The sequence below is a fragment of the Harpia harpyja genome, chromosome 19, assembly GCF_026419915.1.
Source record: "Harpia harpyja isolate bHarHar1 chromosome 19, bHarHar1 primary haplotype, whole genome shotgun sequence".
Classification (NCBI taxonomy): domain Eukaryota; kingdom Metazoa; phylum Chordata; class Aves; order Accipitriformes; family Accipitridae; genus Harpia; species Harpia harpyja.
The window spans coordinates 20,682,731-20,699,153 of NC_068958.1; the positions used below are offsets into that span (position 1 = coordinate 20,682,731).

General features: G+C 48.9%; 1 protein-coding gene across 1 annotated transcript; it reads right to left on the reverse strand.

Moving 5' to 3' along the window:
• Window positions 1–1,370: 1,370 nt before the first annotated feature.
• Window positions 1,371–7,817, reverse strand: LOC128154238 (zinc finger CCCH domain-containing protein 11A-like). Its single transcript, XM_052814503.1, has 13 exons — window positions 7,764–7,817; window positions 7,450–7,569; window positions 6,700–6,823; window positions 6,033–6,251; window positions 5,616–5,732; window positions 5,007–5,087; window positions 4,403–4,513; window positions 3,771–3,833; window positions 3,414–3,509; window positions 3,166–3,203; window positions 2,716–2,880; window positions 2,249–2,316; window positions 1,371–1,693 (listed from the first exon to the last, which is right to left on the reverse strand). Exons 1-13 carry the CDS (start codon window positions 7,815–7,817, stop codon window positions 1,429–1,431), a joined length of 1,521 nt encoding a protein of 506 aa, XP_052670463.1. The 3' UTR covers window positions 1,371–1,428.
• Window positions 7,818–16,423: the final 8,606 nt, after the last annotated feature.

The window sequence follows — 16,423 nt, forward strand, 5'->3', positions numbered from 1 at the left end:
AACTCCTTGCTGCCGATAGCTTCGTAACACTCGAGGCAGTAACTCTCACGCGTGGTTTCGGTTACATCCTCGGTCATTTTTAAGGTGGTAGACTATTTTGGAAATACTCTCTGCCTTCACTGGCGGACACGCAACAGCACAGGCTTTAAAGACTGTCACGGAAAACATCCCTGCACACCCGACTGCAAGAGCAAACGCCTCTTACAAAGGTAACCCCTTAAGATGAGGAGGAAAAACGCCCAACTCGGAACTAGCTGGTCTTCTCACGGATCGCAACGACGGCAAGTTCTTCAGTTCAACAGGAACCGGCTCCAAAAACCCCATCCTGAACTCGGAAAGACCCCTCCGGCGTGCCGCCCCGCTCCCCACACGGCTCTAAGGGCCCTGCGCAAGAAGCACCGGGACGTTCCTCTCACACGGGGCCGAAGCCGCGGCAGCCCGGCGGTACTCACGTTCTGCAGGTAGCGGAAGATGAGGATCTGGAGCGGAGCGTTAAGGACGCCCCACAGACAGACCACGCACCCGCACCCTTCCTGCGCCAGGGTTCGTTAAAAACCCTGTTAAGTGCTGTCATGGGGAACAGCTCAACTACCGGCGAAGGCGGAGGAGCCCAGGCTACGTTTAATACAGGACCTTCAGGAGAATACGAATATAAGAGGGAAGAATAAAATATTTACAGAAACCATGGCGTACACCAAACCCCGTCTCCACGGGCAGAGCCTAGGCCGGGGACAGCGAAGGCTGACGACGGAGCAGGAGGAGGGAAGCAGCGAGGGGGAAGCCTTCCTCGCCGGGCTCTCGCGCGCTCTTCCTCTCTTCCGAAGTCTGCGCGCAAGTTAGCAACCGACCGACCCACTCTGGTGGAAATCTCAGCGGGAGAAAGTCCTGCAGCAGGATAAAGTGTTGGCAGCTTGGGGCTGGGTGACCCTTCTGGAGCTGGAACAGCAGTTTACTCAGTTTTGGTTTCAGACCTTTCCTCTAGAACTAAGACAGCACAGTGGATTATCAAAGCACGCAAGTGTTTTCTCCCAAAGAGAAAGTATTGACAATCAACTCCGACAACCAATTTTTCCTCTGCCAGCAGCTAATGCCTGAGGGCCCCTGCAGCTTCACAAATCCTCGTAGGAAGAGAAGAGACTCAAGTTCTTCAAAAATTTAAGAAAATCATTCAAAAGGTAGCTGCTAGGGAAAACGATCCCTGGTGGCAGGGTACACAATAGACCCCAGTCTCAGCTGTCTTCTGCAGGGTCACAAATTCAGACCGCACCTCTGACCTGCAGGGAAGTTCAGGACAACTGAGTGCAGATACTGCCAATTTCTACCAGTTCACCTGTGCTTTAAGACTCATTGCAAAACCTCAGCTCGAAAAAGAATCACCTCTGGGTATCCAACAAAGTAATCCGTTTCAATTTATTTATTTCTTTATTTTCAGCCATCAATCAGTTCACCAATTTCCATGAAGAAGTCATCCTCATCATTCTCTGGGTCCACATCCATTTCGTCTTCCTGTTTGCCTCCTGAGATTTCCCAAAGAAACTTCTCAAAGTCGTCTTCTACAGAGAAGGGGGCTTCCCAGGCCCCTGTGGAGCTCAGCTGGTGTGTCTTTACCGCTACTTGTGAGGAAGCTGAGGTCGAGCTTGTGACCTCTGACTGTGCCACAGAGTCTGCCTGGCTTCCAAGGTGCAGTACAGGACTTGGAAGAACAAGAAAGAGAGCAAATCAGTGTATGACATTCCTTAAGCAGAGACATGTTTTCTGCAAACCAGCTCTTAAAACGGTAGTTAATCCCTCCTACACCTCAGCCTTACACAGGGATTGTTATTCAATTAACCTGGGGCTGCTTTTAGAGCCCAATGTATCAGCAGGTACATTTTGCAGTTTGGGGATTTATCCGCGAAGACACAGCATCTGGGGTCTGGCAAAGAAGGTTCCATTTTTGTAGCCAGAGGTACTTGGCCACCTTTACTAATTTGACTGCAAAAAGGTTACCAAGTCAACCTCTGCAGGCGTTCAGAAAACCCAAGAAGCCACTGAAAAGCTGTACCAACTTGCAGCATTTTCAGACAAGAATCTGAATAAGCAGTCCAGCCAGCTACTAGAAGCTTATTCTTTCAGACAAATTTTTCCTCTGCTGGATTTTGGCATGAATTATCTCAAAACCCTAATGTTTCCACGTGTGAAAAAAACACAACTCAGTTTCACGTGAAAGGCACACTGATCAAGAAAAAGAACAAGTTCTAGTTGTTACCTGGCTTGGGGTTCTTCTCTCCCACGTACGGAGAGGAGGCTGTCCTCTGGCAAAGCCGGAACAATGGCCTAGGAAGAAGCAAGGTGGTTTTTATGATACACAGGTCAAAGACTGCTTTGCAGATTCTTCCTCCACTGCTTCTCCTCTGGCATTGCTGAGCCCTAACCAAAATACAGAACCAGGGCACACCTGAAGAAAAGTTAGTATTCCCTTAAAGTTTACTAACGACCTTGGGTCTTCCTAAAGAACACGGCATTAATGGACGTAGCAGAGCGTTATGTAAACACTGCCATTCACCTCGTAAAAAGCAGAAAGGTACTACAAGTGTCCTGTCGACCACTTCTGGATTTAAAAGGGAACAGAGACCCGGAGAACATTTCAGTCTTCCACCTGTTCTCCAAGAGGAGGGTACAACTTGGGCATCAATTTTACTAGGGACCCACTACTGCCTCAGTCGCTGTCCTTACCACAGCTGCTTTTTTAGCTGAAGGCTCCTTCCCGTCGCCACCAGTGGCACTCAATGGCTTCACAGCCGCCACGGCAGAGGGATGACTCTCGGCTGCCTTACGTTTCAGTGGCTGCTTTGTGGGGAAGGTGGCTTTCCCATCCAAAGGCTTCAGGCACACCTTCCGTTTGGCTAGAGTAAAAGGAAGAGAGAACTGATACCGTCTTGCTCTGCCTCAGGGGGAAAAAAAAACAAACAACAAACAGGTTCTCTTAACAGTCCCACAATCCTTCTAGGTAAGTGTATTTAGCCAGCAGCTAAAGAGGACAGCTTCAGCACTCGAGCAAGAGGAATCAGGCAGGTGTTTTTAAATTAACTTTTAGGGCTGTATGAAAGCTCATGGAAAGGAAAAAGGTGAAGGCATACTTAATAGCCAGTTCTTATCTGTCTCTGTACTGGTCTGCTCAGAGGACAGTCCTAGCCTCTCCTTCAGAGACCTGGGGACTTGAACTACAAGAGAGAACAGGAAAAGTTAGGCAGACTGCATAAATCTCCATTTGGTGTTCGCATTTCGAAATGAGACCCATCACTTCACTGGGATTCAGAGCTACCTCGAGCCCTCAACCAACACGCAAAAAGAACCGTTAGAAGAAAGGACAAACAGCAAACCTAAACAGAAAATCTGTGCATCAAACCCAGATGTCTGCTCAGTAGCCGTACCTCTCTTTGCTGCTTTGTCAGCACTATCCAGAACCTCTGTCTTCTTCCCCAGCCTGTCAGCAAGGTTGCGCTTTAGCGGAAGGACACTTTTACCAGCTTCAGAAAGAGAGAAAGCAAGCAATACTTTAAGAACGTTTCTCTGGAGGAGGATTTTAGAACAGTCAGCCACAAACTTCAATGCTTCCAGGGATCTTTGCTTATATTTGTCTTTCAGCTGCTAACCAAATTTGCCACTTCTGCCGTCAATACACATCTCTGCCAAAATGTATTTTCCTCATGCACGCAGCAAAAATACCCTTAAATATAGTTCACGTTTAGATGAGGGCACCCGAACAACGGCTCACAAAGAGCTCTCACCTGTGGAGGCTTTCCGTTTTCCCATCCTCTCGCCAAGGTTCAGTTGAATCACAGGCTCCTCCCCTAAAACAAAGAATAATCTCTTCAGTGCACACAAACCAGTAGCCAGTAAAAGCATTGTCCTTCTAGCCCACGTCCCAGCAAAAGACACTCTTCTGGTAGCCAAACCACAGAAACGAGTGACTACGAGTAGTAGTAGTGCCACACGTTTTTTGCCTTTCCAAGGAATTTGTGCAGATCTGAACACCACCACTTATACACAGACTCGTATCACGCTACTCTCCGCAAGTGCCACCGTCAGCCTCGTCAATGCTTCAGAAATTGGCTACTTGTATAATACCATCTTCTATAGGTCTTCCCTTTCATTACTCCCCGGGTTTTCCAGTTATCCCCTTATTTGCATACGGACACTTGTATTGACAAACCACTTCTGGATCTTTTATTGCAATACGACAAACTCAGCACCTACAAATGCCAAATATTTGCAATCAAACCAGGGCCTTTAAGCATAAAAGCAGGGTTTTAATTAGAAAAGGCAGCACCAGCAGGCTAACGTGTCTGAATTACCTTAATTATTACTTAACCTTTCGGTTGAGGAGCCATGAAATGGAAACAATAGCATTGGCTATTACCTTGCTTTGTAGACAGAGTCACAGTTCTCACTACCGTCCGTACAATTTCCTTTTCTGGCACAGGAACAGCCCGAGATTGGAGCGGAGGAACAGAAACTCCTGAAGGACCTTCTGATCAGAGCAAGCAAAACATAAGGATGTTTAGGGAAAAAAATAAAACCAACAAAAAACCAACCAACCAACCAACCAAAACAGAAGAACTATCACAAAGACCAAAGACATTAGTTATCCATTACTGTCAAACACACAATGACCACTGCATGTAAATAAGAGAAATGAGCAATTTCCCTCTGATTTGCCCTTGGAATTCCAATCTAGAATATCAGCTGTTTGAGTTTAAGAAAACAGACTGCATGCCAAAGTAGCTCAAGGCCTGCAACTAAGCATGGAAGTCTGTCCCTCAAGCAGCTCTCAGCTGCATACACCTCCCAGTCTGAACCCAACAGCCCCCCAAAATTTCCTTTCTCGTGCCAAGAATTGTATTCACCAGTGCATAGCCAGCTATCCAGGTAGTATCAGAAGCTTAAAAACAAAAACAAAAAAAACAAAAGGATGAAGGTGAACAGAAGGCAGAAGGATAAGAAAGTAAGGGATATTAACTCACCACCTTGGTTTTTTGTTTTTTCCTTTAGTTTCTTCAATTTGATTTCTTTAACTGTTTTTATTCCAAAATTTAAATTGTCCTCTGAAAACAGAAAATCATTAATGAAGCTGAGGCCTAAAGGCACATGTTGAAGAGCACGCTTCCTCAAGCTTCTTACAGCTCAGAACCCTTCCAAAGTCTTCCAAATAAACCCTCTCAACACTCCCCACAAGTAAAAAAAGCCATAGAACGGATGGGCATTTTGGTAAGCAATTGGCACCCCTCCTCCCATCCTACAGAGTAAAACCTGCACTTTTAAGCGTTTTAATCCATCTACATGATATTAGATTCCTCCGTCATTAGACATGGCTTCCCACAGTGTTTGAAAGGACACACTTGCAGGCTTTTAAACTCCACGCTGTGGCTCTATTTTGTTTTACAAAAGTCAACAAGGAGGAGTTGACCTGTCTGACCCAAGGGACATACGACATTATTAGACAGGAACGAGCCCATGGAAATAACTAACTCCATCCAGCTACCCTATGTTCTACCGTACTTTTAGAACATAGTGCTTTGGAGTTAATCGTCAAGTTCTCCTTCCAATCCATCCTACTACAGCTGCTAGAATACCTTGCTTTGTATTAGCGCTGCATTTCCTAGTGGAAATTATCCGCGATCCACTAGGGGCTTCTGTTGCCGGTTGCTGGACAGCTGTTTTAGTTTCACCTCCTTCTTCAGAAAGCTGGTCTGAAAGTCCAAAATAAACCTATTCAGTTAGGGAGCAGGGATTATACAAGATGTTTCACGCTTATGTAGCTCGTACAATGACGTTTCAGTCCACGGTTCACATTCTGTTCGTATTCCTAACTACAAGCAACTGTTTGTAGGAGGGTTTTTTTTAAACAGCTATATTGACTTGACAAGCTCATATAAGCAAGAGCTATACCGGGGAAAAACTATTTAAGAGTCCAGACTCTCGTCCGTAGCTTTAAACGCTACACAGTTCAGGCATTCTCTCATTTATACATTCACCTCCAGTAGAAATGCCTTCAGGAAGTAAAAAGTACCCATCTTCATCATCATCTGCAGCATTGATTACAACTGGAGGATGCGTAGGACTTGGGACCTTTTCAGAGTTTTCCGCTTTCATCACCCCCCTCAGCGGCGGAGAGGGATTTGACTGGACAGAAAGTTTGTTTTGCTGCAGTGACGCCTGAGCCATTTTCACAGCATCTTCTGCAGACTCAGGGGGACTTGGAAGTGTAGCTAGAGGAAGACGAGGATCATCTCTCATTTGGCCATGTAAAACTTTCACCTCAACCTTGCACTCACTGTCTAGATAGGGTAGATAAGGTACATAACCCACCTGGCTACTGAATTCAGAGTTTCCTATTCCCCACCCCTACGAACACACCAGGAACAACCGCTTCCCTTCACACACTAATCTCGCCACCCGACCATCCAGAAAGGATTAAATGAGGGGAAAGCAACCTGAAGTGCAAAGATCACACAAAGCACAGAGAAGCTGAGCATGAAAGAAAAAATTACATACCAGAATTACAGTCCGTTTAGCTGAGAGCCTGCGACTGCACACTTCTCCCTACACTCATCAGTGAGCAGTTACCTGATGCCTTCTACGGCATTGTACCCACTCCTAAGTAATATTCAAAATTAATTCTTTAATGCTGAAAGAAAAAGGACCCAAGAAACTCACTTTTGCTTGGCGGGAAGAAGCGTCCGTCGACATAACGTCCTTTCGTGTGACGGAACGCACAGTTGGATTTTTGACAGCCAGCTGGTTGATTCTCCCAGTAGCAAGGAATCTCACTGCGTTTTTTCTGAAGACAGAAAGAAATAAAAGCTCATGGTAACACTCGCCTGAGATTTGCTAAGAGACATAGTTACACGTCATGCCAGAGACAGGGCTATTGCAGTGCACTGCGGAAACATCATTCCAAAGGGCAGTTATCACTGAAAGCATTTCAGGGCAGATCGACAAAGTTTGCGTAAGCTGTAACAACTACATATTATCTAGCTTTCCTGTCATTCCGTTGGAGAAGATGGGCGGCTCTCACACACCAGTTCAGGGTGGGTTAAACTAAGACAACGTGCAAAATACTGGGATTATTCAGAGGGAAAAAATGCCTTAAATTGCCTAGCTTGAATCTCTCTCAATTTACCTTTCAGAGCCTTATCTCCTTCCCATCTTCTCCCTCCCCACCCTGTGCTACCCCAAGACCTCAGAACAACGTCAGCACCTAATACAAAAATGTCTTGCTGAGATATACCTAAGAAATTGATTTTTCTTCCCCCAAATTCCTCCCACCCCCCTCCAAGTAACAGAAACCAGTATCATTTTAAAGCAAGTAAAGCTATCACGTACAAGCACATTCAGTCTACCGACAGCAAGGAAAAATGCTTTCAGGGATTTCGTTTGAGAACACATCTTTAGGCAAACACTCACTTCGACTTCCATGTGTCTGAACCTGCAGCTAGTCCTGAAACAGCGACCCTCCCGCCACAGCCTGCACACTCTCTCATTGCCCAGAGCAGCCTCACAGTGGCGGAAGGAACAGCTGTCTCCCTGTAACCAAAAGGAAATCAACAAAAAGGAAATTAAAACAGTACAGCCTAAAAAATTATCCATGCTAGCAGAACTGGAAGCAGAATCTAACTGCTTATTCAGTTAACAGAAATCTGGATGTCCCCTCCCCCTCTGCCCCCTCCTCTCCTAAAAACTCAACAAGAAACCCCAAAGCAAAAGAAGCCCAAACATACCTTGTTACAGGTGGAATAGAAATAGAAGTAGCAGTCGTCTCCTTGCTTAGACATAATCGACACTCTGAGAACGAGCTCAGGTCCTAAGGGTTCGCTCTCAACAGGGACTTCCTCCAGTCCTGGCAAGAGCTGGCTTCGCTCTTTCTTGGACTGAAAGTCAATGCTTGATCAGTCAAATCTTCTTTTTCAAAGTAACCCTAAAGAAAGGTATCAGTAGGTGAAAAAAAAGAAACAGTCCTACTCCCTGGCCTAACCTTCCAGCTAGCTGACCTGCCTTTATCCTGTACCAAAGACCAAGAAGGGAACAAAACTTTGTTTTGCACCCCAACAAACGCACGAGGGGAGTATTATTGCACCTACCTGTGGGTACTTGTGGGTTATAAAGCACAAAGTATTCCACTTGGGCAGTCTCTCTTGCTGCTCTACTTTGTGCCTTTAATCGCTTACAAAAGTATTAAAGATGCTTAACGCCCCCCCTGTTTATTACGACAGTCAGATCACAAGGAAGGCAGAGCACCAGGAACTACGTGTTCTCATCCCCCCTGTCAATCCGTCAGCCTTACCCCAGCTGCAAACAGCTGCTGATGATCTACCTGCTTGTTACCGCACTCCACTAGGCTGACAGCGCCCTAGGTGTCACAAGTTACATAGACAATGCTGCGTTATGATGCGTATGCAAACCACCCATCGGGTCGTCTGAAGCACAGAACAAGCTCTTGCTAACACATCTCATCTCTGGATGAGAATCTGAAGCCAAGTTGTCCAAAGCTGAAGCAGAAGAGTCAGAATTTCCACTCTTTACATTTGTTTTAGTCAACTCTACCTGTTAAATACTGTCTAAACATGGACTGGGGGCATGTTCCGAGACTGGCGGTTACTGCACTCAAGACCCTCTCAGAGCAACAACCGCAAGGTTGCCAGCCAAGAAAGCAAAGCTTAAAGCAGATGATTGTCTCAGCTTCCTCTGCCCCTGAGTCGGGGTCACCTTTCCTCGTGATCCGAGAGTCACAGCCCTCACTTACCGCAGCCATGGGGCACAGCTGCCCCTTGCTGGCTGGAGCAACTCTATTTGAAGATGTGCCACTTCGGGGACCTGAATTAGGACATCCTTCCTTAAAATGAGAGGCAAATCAGTCTGTTCCTGAAAGGGCTGATTGGCCTGGTGTTTCTCTAACTGTCAAAGAATAACCCTCATCTGAAGCACTCATCAGGTCACACACTGCTTCACTACAGATCTCTCTTTAGCTTGACACATCAAGTTTGTCTCTGCAGGAGAAGGAATTCTTCAAAGCAACCTTTACAGCAGCAATCTAGTAAAGTGGCCAAGACAAAGCGTTCAGACCCGAGCGCACCACTCCGGAGGAAATCAGTTTCAACCCTAAAATATTTCACCCATCTCCCAGTCCAAAAGCGACAGCGACACCTTTCATCTCAAAGTCTTTCCACACGTTCTGCAAAGCTGGATGGACGTGACCGATGGCAGCGCTTGACTAAGAACTGCAGCTCCCCACTGGCCTCCACCTGCAGGCCAACAACCTTGCACCCATCAGACATCTGGCACCACTGGAATCAGCTGAGAAGAGACCCACTCTCCCTCCCCGGGGGATGCTGCTCCACCTTCTGCTTGTTTAAAGTCACTTTAACCTAAAAGGTAGAGAGAGGTTCGCTGAGCAGCCGTTTCCTGCTTCAAGTGATCCTGTACAAGATCGTTTGGATGCTGGAGTCCCTGAAGAACTAGCAGAATGAGCAAGAAAATCACTTAAGTACCTGCTGACCTGCTCTCAGTGCCCCTGTGCTCAAAGTCCGGAATCATTAATTTCAAAATATACACGAAACACGGCAGCTGGCACCTAGCACTGTGCGCACAATGCTGGCAGTGCTGTTGGAAGCTGGAAAGTCGGGGGCAGGGGATTAAGGGAAAGCCACACATCAGTTTGGTAACTTGGTTCTTGTAGGACACTTCCTACTGCAGAAGTTTTAGCACAGCCAGTGGGAGGGAGCTGCCTGTTTTCCACAAGGGGACTTCTGCCGGCGCAGTCTGTGTATCAAAAGATATCTTTGGGCCAGCACTGTCAAGTAGTCTGTGGGTGGTTCAGGGTCCGGGTATCAACAGTTCAATCCATACTTCTGTGTTGTGCTTTCTCCAAAGCCGTGACAAATTTTCCTTTTACACTGTTGTACAGTCACGTTATAGATGGGAACTGACTCTCTTAGTGCCACAACCTGTATGAGCTTGTAATATGCTGGCATTGAAAAAAAAGTGTCTTCAGTAATCAATTTTATAATAGCTCTGTTGACCTGTTATTTAAGTGCATTCTCCTATCCGAGCTCCTTCACAGCAGTACGTAGTTGACAGTCTGAATCCCATGCTTAAGACTCATGTCCTTTCTCCTACCAAGCACCTGCTCAGTAGGCAAAGATGGACCGGGAACACCCAAGCCTGGAGATGTTCAACCACAACTGGCTCTAAGCCTATACGTTGAAAAGAAATAGCTCAATACGTCACCTTGACGAGGCAAAAATTCACGTGGAACCATAGAAAAATCTAGAAGTGCTTCCTCAGCTTCAGGTTACCAACAGCACCATCACATTTAGGCCCTGGCCCAGCGTGCAGGGCATGTGGTCTGCAAGCGTTGCTGCAACATGGAAGTGCCAAAGCAAGTCCCTGCTCTGCCCTGCCCAACACGCTTTTTAAACATTGCAAGGAGCCTGCCAGGTATACTGAGGGTCAACTGAGAAGTTCCAGACAACAGATGTGTTTCTATTGATTTCTGGCTTTGGACAGTATCGCTTGCACGAAGAAAACTCCCTCTACCTTCTCCAGATGCTCCAGAATCCACTACTGCTGCAGCTGCAACGACCCACGTCTATGGCAAATCTCTTTGACAGCTCTTGTTTACCCAGGCACAGTTGCAGTTCCCTCCTCCTCTTCTTCCAGCTGAAAAACCAGCCCGCTGGCTCTGCCACACTGTCACTGCCCACGTGAGAGCTGGGAACATACGTCAAACTACCACTGTTAAAACCCCTGTCCGGGGAGACGGCTGACACAGACACGTTACAGGCACATTCACCCTCCCCTACAGCACTTACAGACTCAGTGTCCCCACATGAGTACCTGGCTTGCCACAGCTCATTTTTTTTTGTTTGTTTATTCTGGATATGGCACACCAGGCAAACCATAGATCCAAAGTTCCACACGATGCAACTCTTTGCTCTTCTTCCAGGCAACAGTACTTGCTTCAACATACTGCATTCAGTAACGAAGCTCTCTCCATCTTGCTCAGTGCCAACAGGCATGACTGCAACACACGCAGATGTAGCACTACCTGCACATCCCAAATCCTCAACAAATTTTTAGATAGCACCAATTTTTAACATAGTGGCTTTCCCTTAACACATAACCCCTTCTTTCTCGTATTTTTAGCGGGCGGCTCTCCTCTATCGCTCTCTCTGTCCACCAGCTTTTCCTCCTCCGTGTCCAAATGCGCATCGGGAATCAATTCCAAACTAAGGGGACTACTAGAGCTGCTGCATTTACTGTTGGGCGAGACAGGCATACTTAAATAAGACACACTCATTCTTTTTCTATTTCGGAAATCAATGCTGGGGCCTGGCAGCAATTTACTACGACGATTCAGCTTCCTCACTGAAGCATTTTAGTAAGTCTCACAAAGAGACCATTTGCAGCCATTTAGAAGGGTGCCATTTTAGATGAGAAGCGACAGAACAAGGAAGTTTTCTCTAGACTACCTTTCCCCCTGAAACACCCAGCCACCCAGAAACAAATTCAGCCTATCTGTTCAGCGTGATCAGTTGAATCACTGATGACTCCTGAGCTCGCTGTTTCAACAGCACTCTGTCCCCACCAAGAGACCAAACATGTCACTTAGCACAGGCTGCTGTTTATCCTCACCAGCAGGTGGTAAATATTAAATACCGCCACACAGGTGGCTCCCTGCTTCAACTCAGAGATGACACAGCAAGTGTCAGAATTGTTCAGGGCCACCTGCCTTAGACGTAGCTGGGAGGAGTTCGACTGGACCCCTCCAGCCAGCCGGGCTGCAGAAAACGTGCAGCGCAGTCCATCCGTTGTTCCCCACGTTTGAAAGACAAAGACTCGCCTCAGGCAGAGGCAGATTCTTTCTCCTTCACGTTCAACAAAACCACCAGCTCAGGAAACAGCAGGAACCGAGACCTAGCCAGTATCTGCTCACTGTACTCCAAACTCAACACTCTTCACACCTTTTGTGCTTTAAAGCCTTGCTACGGGGAAGGCTCACGCAGCCAGGATTCAGGCATCGCTCGGGTTACACAGACACACTGACATACCCAGCTCTTTCCTTGGTTTTGCTTTGGAGTGAATTTCCTCTGCGTCGTCCGGCACCAAGTTCATATATTCATCAAAGCCCTAAAAATCAGCAACAAAAGCCGTCGGTGAGCTACGTCCCCTGCGCTAAACTTCAGCAACAACGACACAAACTATCGTGAGCTGTGCTGACGTGGGCTGGACAATTAAGACTATTAATTGGAGAGGCACGAGGTCTTGCCACCCCCCATGCTAGTTTTTCCTGACAGGAAGAAACAGTTTTATCAATTTGAAGAACAACCAACAAAAACCCCAAGCCAAAGACATCCTGATACTCACAATGATGCAGCCTTCTAGCCCCATGTTCACTTGCTCAGAAAGCCACACCTGGATCCTGGACCTCTGCAAAATGATGGAGGGGGAGAGCACAACAGGAACATAAACACTCCACACAATTTTGTTCTCTCCTGTGCATTAACAACTCCTTGCTGCCGATAGCTTCGTAACACTCGAGGCAGTAACTCTCACGCGTGGTTTCGGTTACATCCTCGGTCATTTTTAAGGTGGTAGACTATTTTGGAAATACTCTCTGCCTTCACTGGCGGACACGCAACAGCACAGGCTTTAAAGACTGTCACGGAAAACATCCCTGCACACCCGACTGCAAGAGCAAACGCCTCTTACAAAGGTAACCCCTTAAGGTGAGGAGGAAAAACGCCCAAATCGGAACTAGCTGGTCTTCTCACGGATCGCAACGACGGCAAGTTCTTCAGTTCAACAGGAACCGGCTCCAAAAACCCCATCCTGAACTCGGAAAGACCCCTCCGGCGTGCCGCCCCGCTCCCCACACGGCTCTAAGGGCCCTGCGCAAGAAGCACCGGGACGTTCCTCTCACACGGGGCCGAAGCCGCGGCAGCCCGGCGGTACTCACGTTCTGCAGGTAGCGGAAGATGAGGATCTGGAGCGGAGCGTTAAGGACGCAGCACGGCAACGAGTCCTCGGCGACACGGCAACGAGTCCTCGGCGACACGGCAACGAGTCCTCGGCGACACGGCAACGAGTCCTCGGCGACACGGCCCTTCGGCGCCTCCCGGGCCCACACAGCAGCTCCTGCCCGCCTAGCCCAGCCCCCCGCCCCCGCCAGACCGCCCCCCCCCCCCGCCACACGAAGGATACGATGGGCTGCACCATCACCTTCTGCACCTTCTGGCCCTGCCCGCGGTACGCCATGGCTATGGCTATGGCTGCTGCTGCTGCCGCTGCTGCTGCTGCTCCCGCCCGGCACACGCTCCCGCCGCCGCCACCGCCACCGGAAGCCGCGAAGCAGGGCGGGAGCGCGCAAGGAGCCCTGGGATGCTGGCGGACCAGGCCGCTCGAGGCGGCTGGGAGGACCGGCGTCTCTACTGCTCCGCGTCGGCGTGGCGAGCAGCGGGGAGCCCCCCCGGGACCCTCTGTGCCCCCCCCGGGACCGTCTGTGCCCCCCCCGGGACCGTCTGTGCCCCCCCGGGACCCTCTGTGCCCCCCCCGGGACCCTCTGTGCCCCCCCCCCCTCCCCACAGACAGACCACGCACCCGCACCTTTCCTGCGCCAGGGTTCGGTAAAAACGCTGTTAACTGCTGTCATGGGCAACGGCTCAGCTACCGGTGAAGGCGGAGGAGCCCAGGCTACGTTTAATACAGGACCTTCGGGAGAATACGAGTATAACGCATATACACGAACATCCCCCTGAGCTGGAAGGCAAGGATGAAGAGCAGAACATACCCCCCTTCATCCAGGAGGAAATAGTTATGTTACATTTTAAAAGAAATCAAATCTGATTACAGCTAAAATCTTAGGAATATAAAGTTCTAGTGTGTGACTACAGTAGATAAAGAACTTAAAGAATGTGTAGTACTGTACTTTTAGCTGACTATCGTTGGCTTATATTTTCTTTTAAGAAGCCAAGAAGATTTGGTTCTTGGAAACTCCCTACCTTTCCCATCTTGATAACTGAAAGACCAATCATTGAAAAAGTTAGATTTCAAAAGAGAACATAGTATACATTTTTATGCAAACTAATATAGATAGTGATGAGAATCATACCGCGCAGAATCAGCTAAAAGAGGTCAAGAAGCGGACAAGTGAGGAAGACTATGAAAGACCAGCAGAGGGCTTCTGAAGACCACCAGAGACCGTTGCTGCGCCTGCGTGAAGAGACATATACATATGCTAATGATTTACTGGAAAGTTGATGATTATGTATAACATTTCCCAGAAACTTAATGAATATGTGTAACAGGTGTGTATTTAACTGTATCGTTAAGACAAGACAGGTGCACAGGATAGGCGGAGCGATCCCCCGTGTGCCCAGCGCTGCAATAAAGGAGTGCCTGCTTCTTAACTTCTCATTGCTGTTAAGGAGTTTTATTCCGGATTTCGGCAACAGTTAGGGACCTACTACGCCATCTGGACACTCACAAGTCTATGGGACCAGATGGGATGCATCCAAGACACTGAGGGAACTGGCGGAGGTCCTTGCCGAGCCTCTCTCCATCATCTGTCGGCGATCCTGGTCAACAGGGGAGGTCCCAGGGGACTGGAGGTTTGCCAATGTGACACCCATTCACAAGAAGGGTCGGAGGCAGGATCCGGGGAACTACGGGCCTGTCAGCCTGACCTCGGTACCAGGGAAGATTATGGAACGGTTTGTCTTGAGAGCGCTCACGTGGCAAGTCCGGGACAAGCAGGGGATCGGGCCCGGTCAGCATGGCTTTACAAAAGGCAGGTCCTGCTTGACCAACCTGATCTCCTTCTATGACCAGGTGACCCGCCTAGTGGATGAGGGAAAGGCTGTGGATGTTATCTTCCTTGACTTCAGCAAGGCCTTTCACACTGTCTCTCATGGCATACTCCTTGAGAAGCTGGCGTCTCGTGGCTTGGACAAGCGTGCTCTTCGCTGGCTGAGAAACTGGCCGGACGGACGAGCCCAGAGGGTCGTGGTGAATGGGGTGAAATCCGGTTGGCGGCGGGTCACAAGTGGTGTTCCCCAGGGCTCGGTGTTGGGGCCAGTTCTGTTTAATATCTTCATCGATGATTTGGATGAGGGGATTGAGCGCACCCTCAGCAAGTTTGCAGATGACGCCAAGTTGGGAGGCAGGGTCGATCTGCTTGAGGGTAGGGAGGCTCTACAGAGAGATCTGGACAGGCTGGATCGATGGGCCGAGGCCAATCGTATGAAGTTCAACGAGGCCGAGGGCCGGGTCCTGCGCTTCGGTCACGGTGACCCCGTGCGGCGCTACAGGCTTGGGGAAGAGCAGCTGGAAAGCTGCCCAGCAGAGAAGGACCTGGGGGTGCTGGTTGACAGCCGTCTGGATATGAGCCGGCAGTGTGCCCAGGTGGCCAAGAAGGCCAACGGCATCCTGGCCTGTATCAGAAAGAGTGTGGCCAGCAGGAGCAGGGATGTGATTGTTCCCCTGTACTTGGCACTGGTGAGGCCGCAGCTCGAGTCCTGCGTTCAGTTTTGGGCCCCTAACCACAGGAAAGACATTGAGGTGCTGGAGCGTGTCCAGAGAAGGGCAACCGAGTTAACTGCTGTCATAGGGAACGGCTAGGCTACGGCTGAAGGCAGAGGAGGCCAGGCTACATTTAATACAGGACCTTCGGGAGAATACGAATATAAGAGGGAAGAATAAAATATTTACAGAAACCATGGCGTACACCAAACCCCGTCTCCACGGGCAGAGCCTAGGCCGGGGACAGCGAAGGCTGACGACAGAGCAGTAGGAGGGAAGCAGCGAGGGGGAAGCCTTCCTCGCCGGGCTCTCGCACGCTCTTCCTCTCTCCCGAAGTCTGCGCAGAAGTCTCAGCGGGAGAAAGTCCTGCAGCAGGATAAAGCGTCGGCAGCTTGGGGCTGGGTGACCCTTCTGGAGCCGGAACAGCAGTTTGCTCAGTTGTGGTTTCAGACCTTTCCTCTAGGAACTAAGACAGCACAGTGGATTATCAAAGCACGCAAGTGTTTTCTCCCAGAGAGAAAGTATTGACAAGCAACTCCGACAACCGATTTTTCCTCTGCCAGCAGCAAATGCCTGAGGGCCCCCGCAGCTTCACAAATCCTCGTAGGAAGAGAAGAGACTCAAGTTCTTCAAAAATTTAAGAAAATCATTCAAAAGGTAGCTGCTAGGGAAAACGATCCCTGGTGGCAGGGTACACAATAGACCCCAGTCTCAGCTGTCTTCTGCAGGGTCACAAATTCAGACCGCACCTCTGACCTGCAGGGAAGTTCAGGACAACTGAGTGCAGATACTGCCAATTTCTACCAGTTCACCTGTGCTTTAAGACTCATTGCAAAACCTCAGCTCGAAAAAGAATCACCTC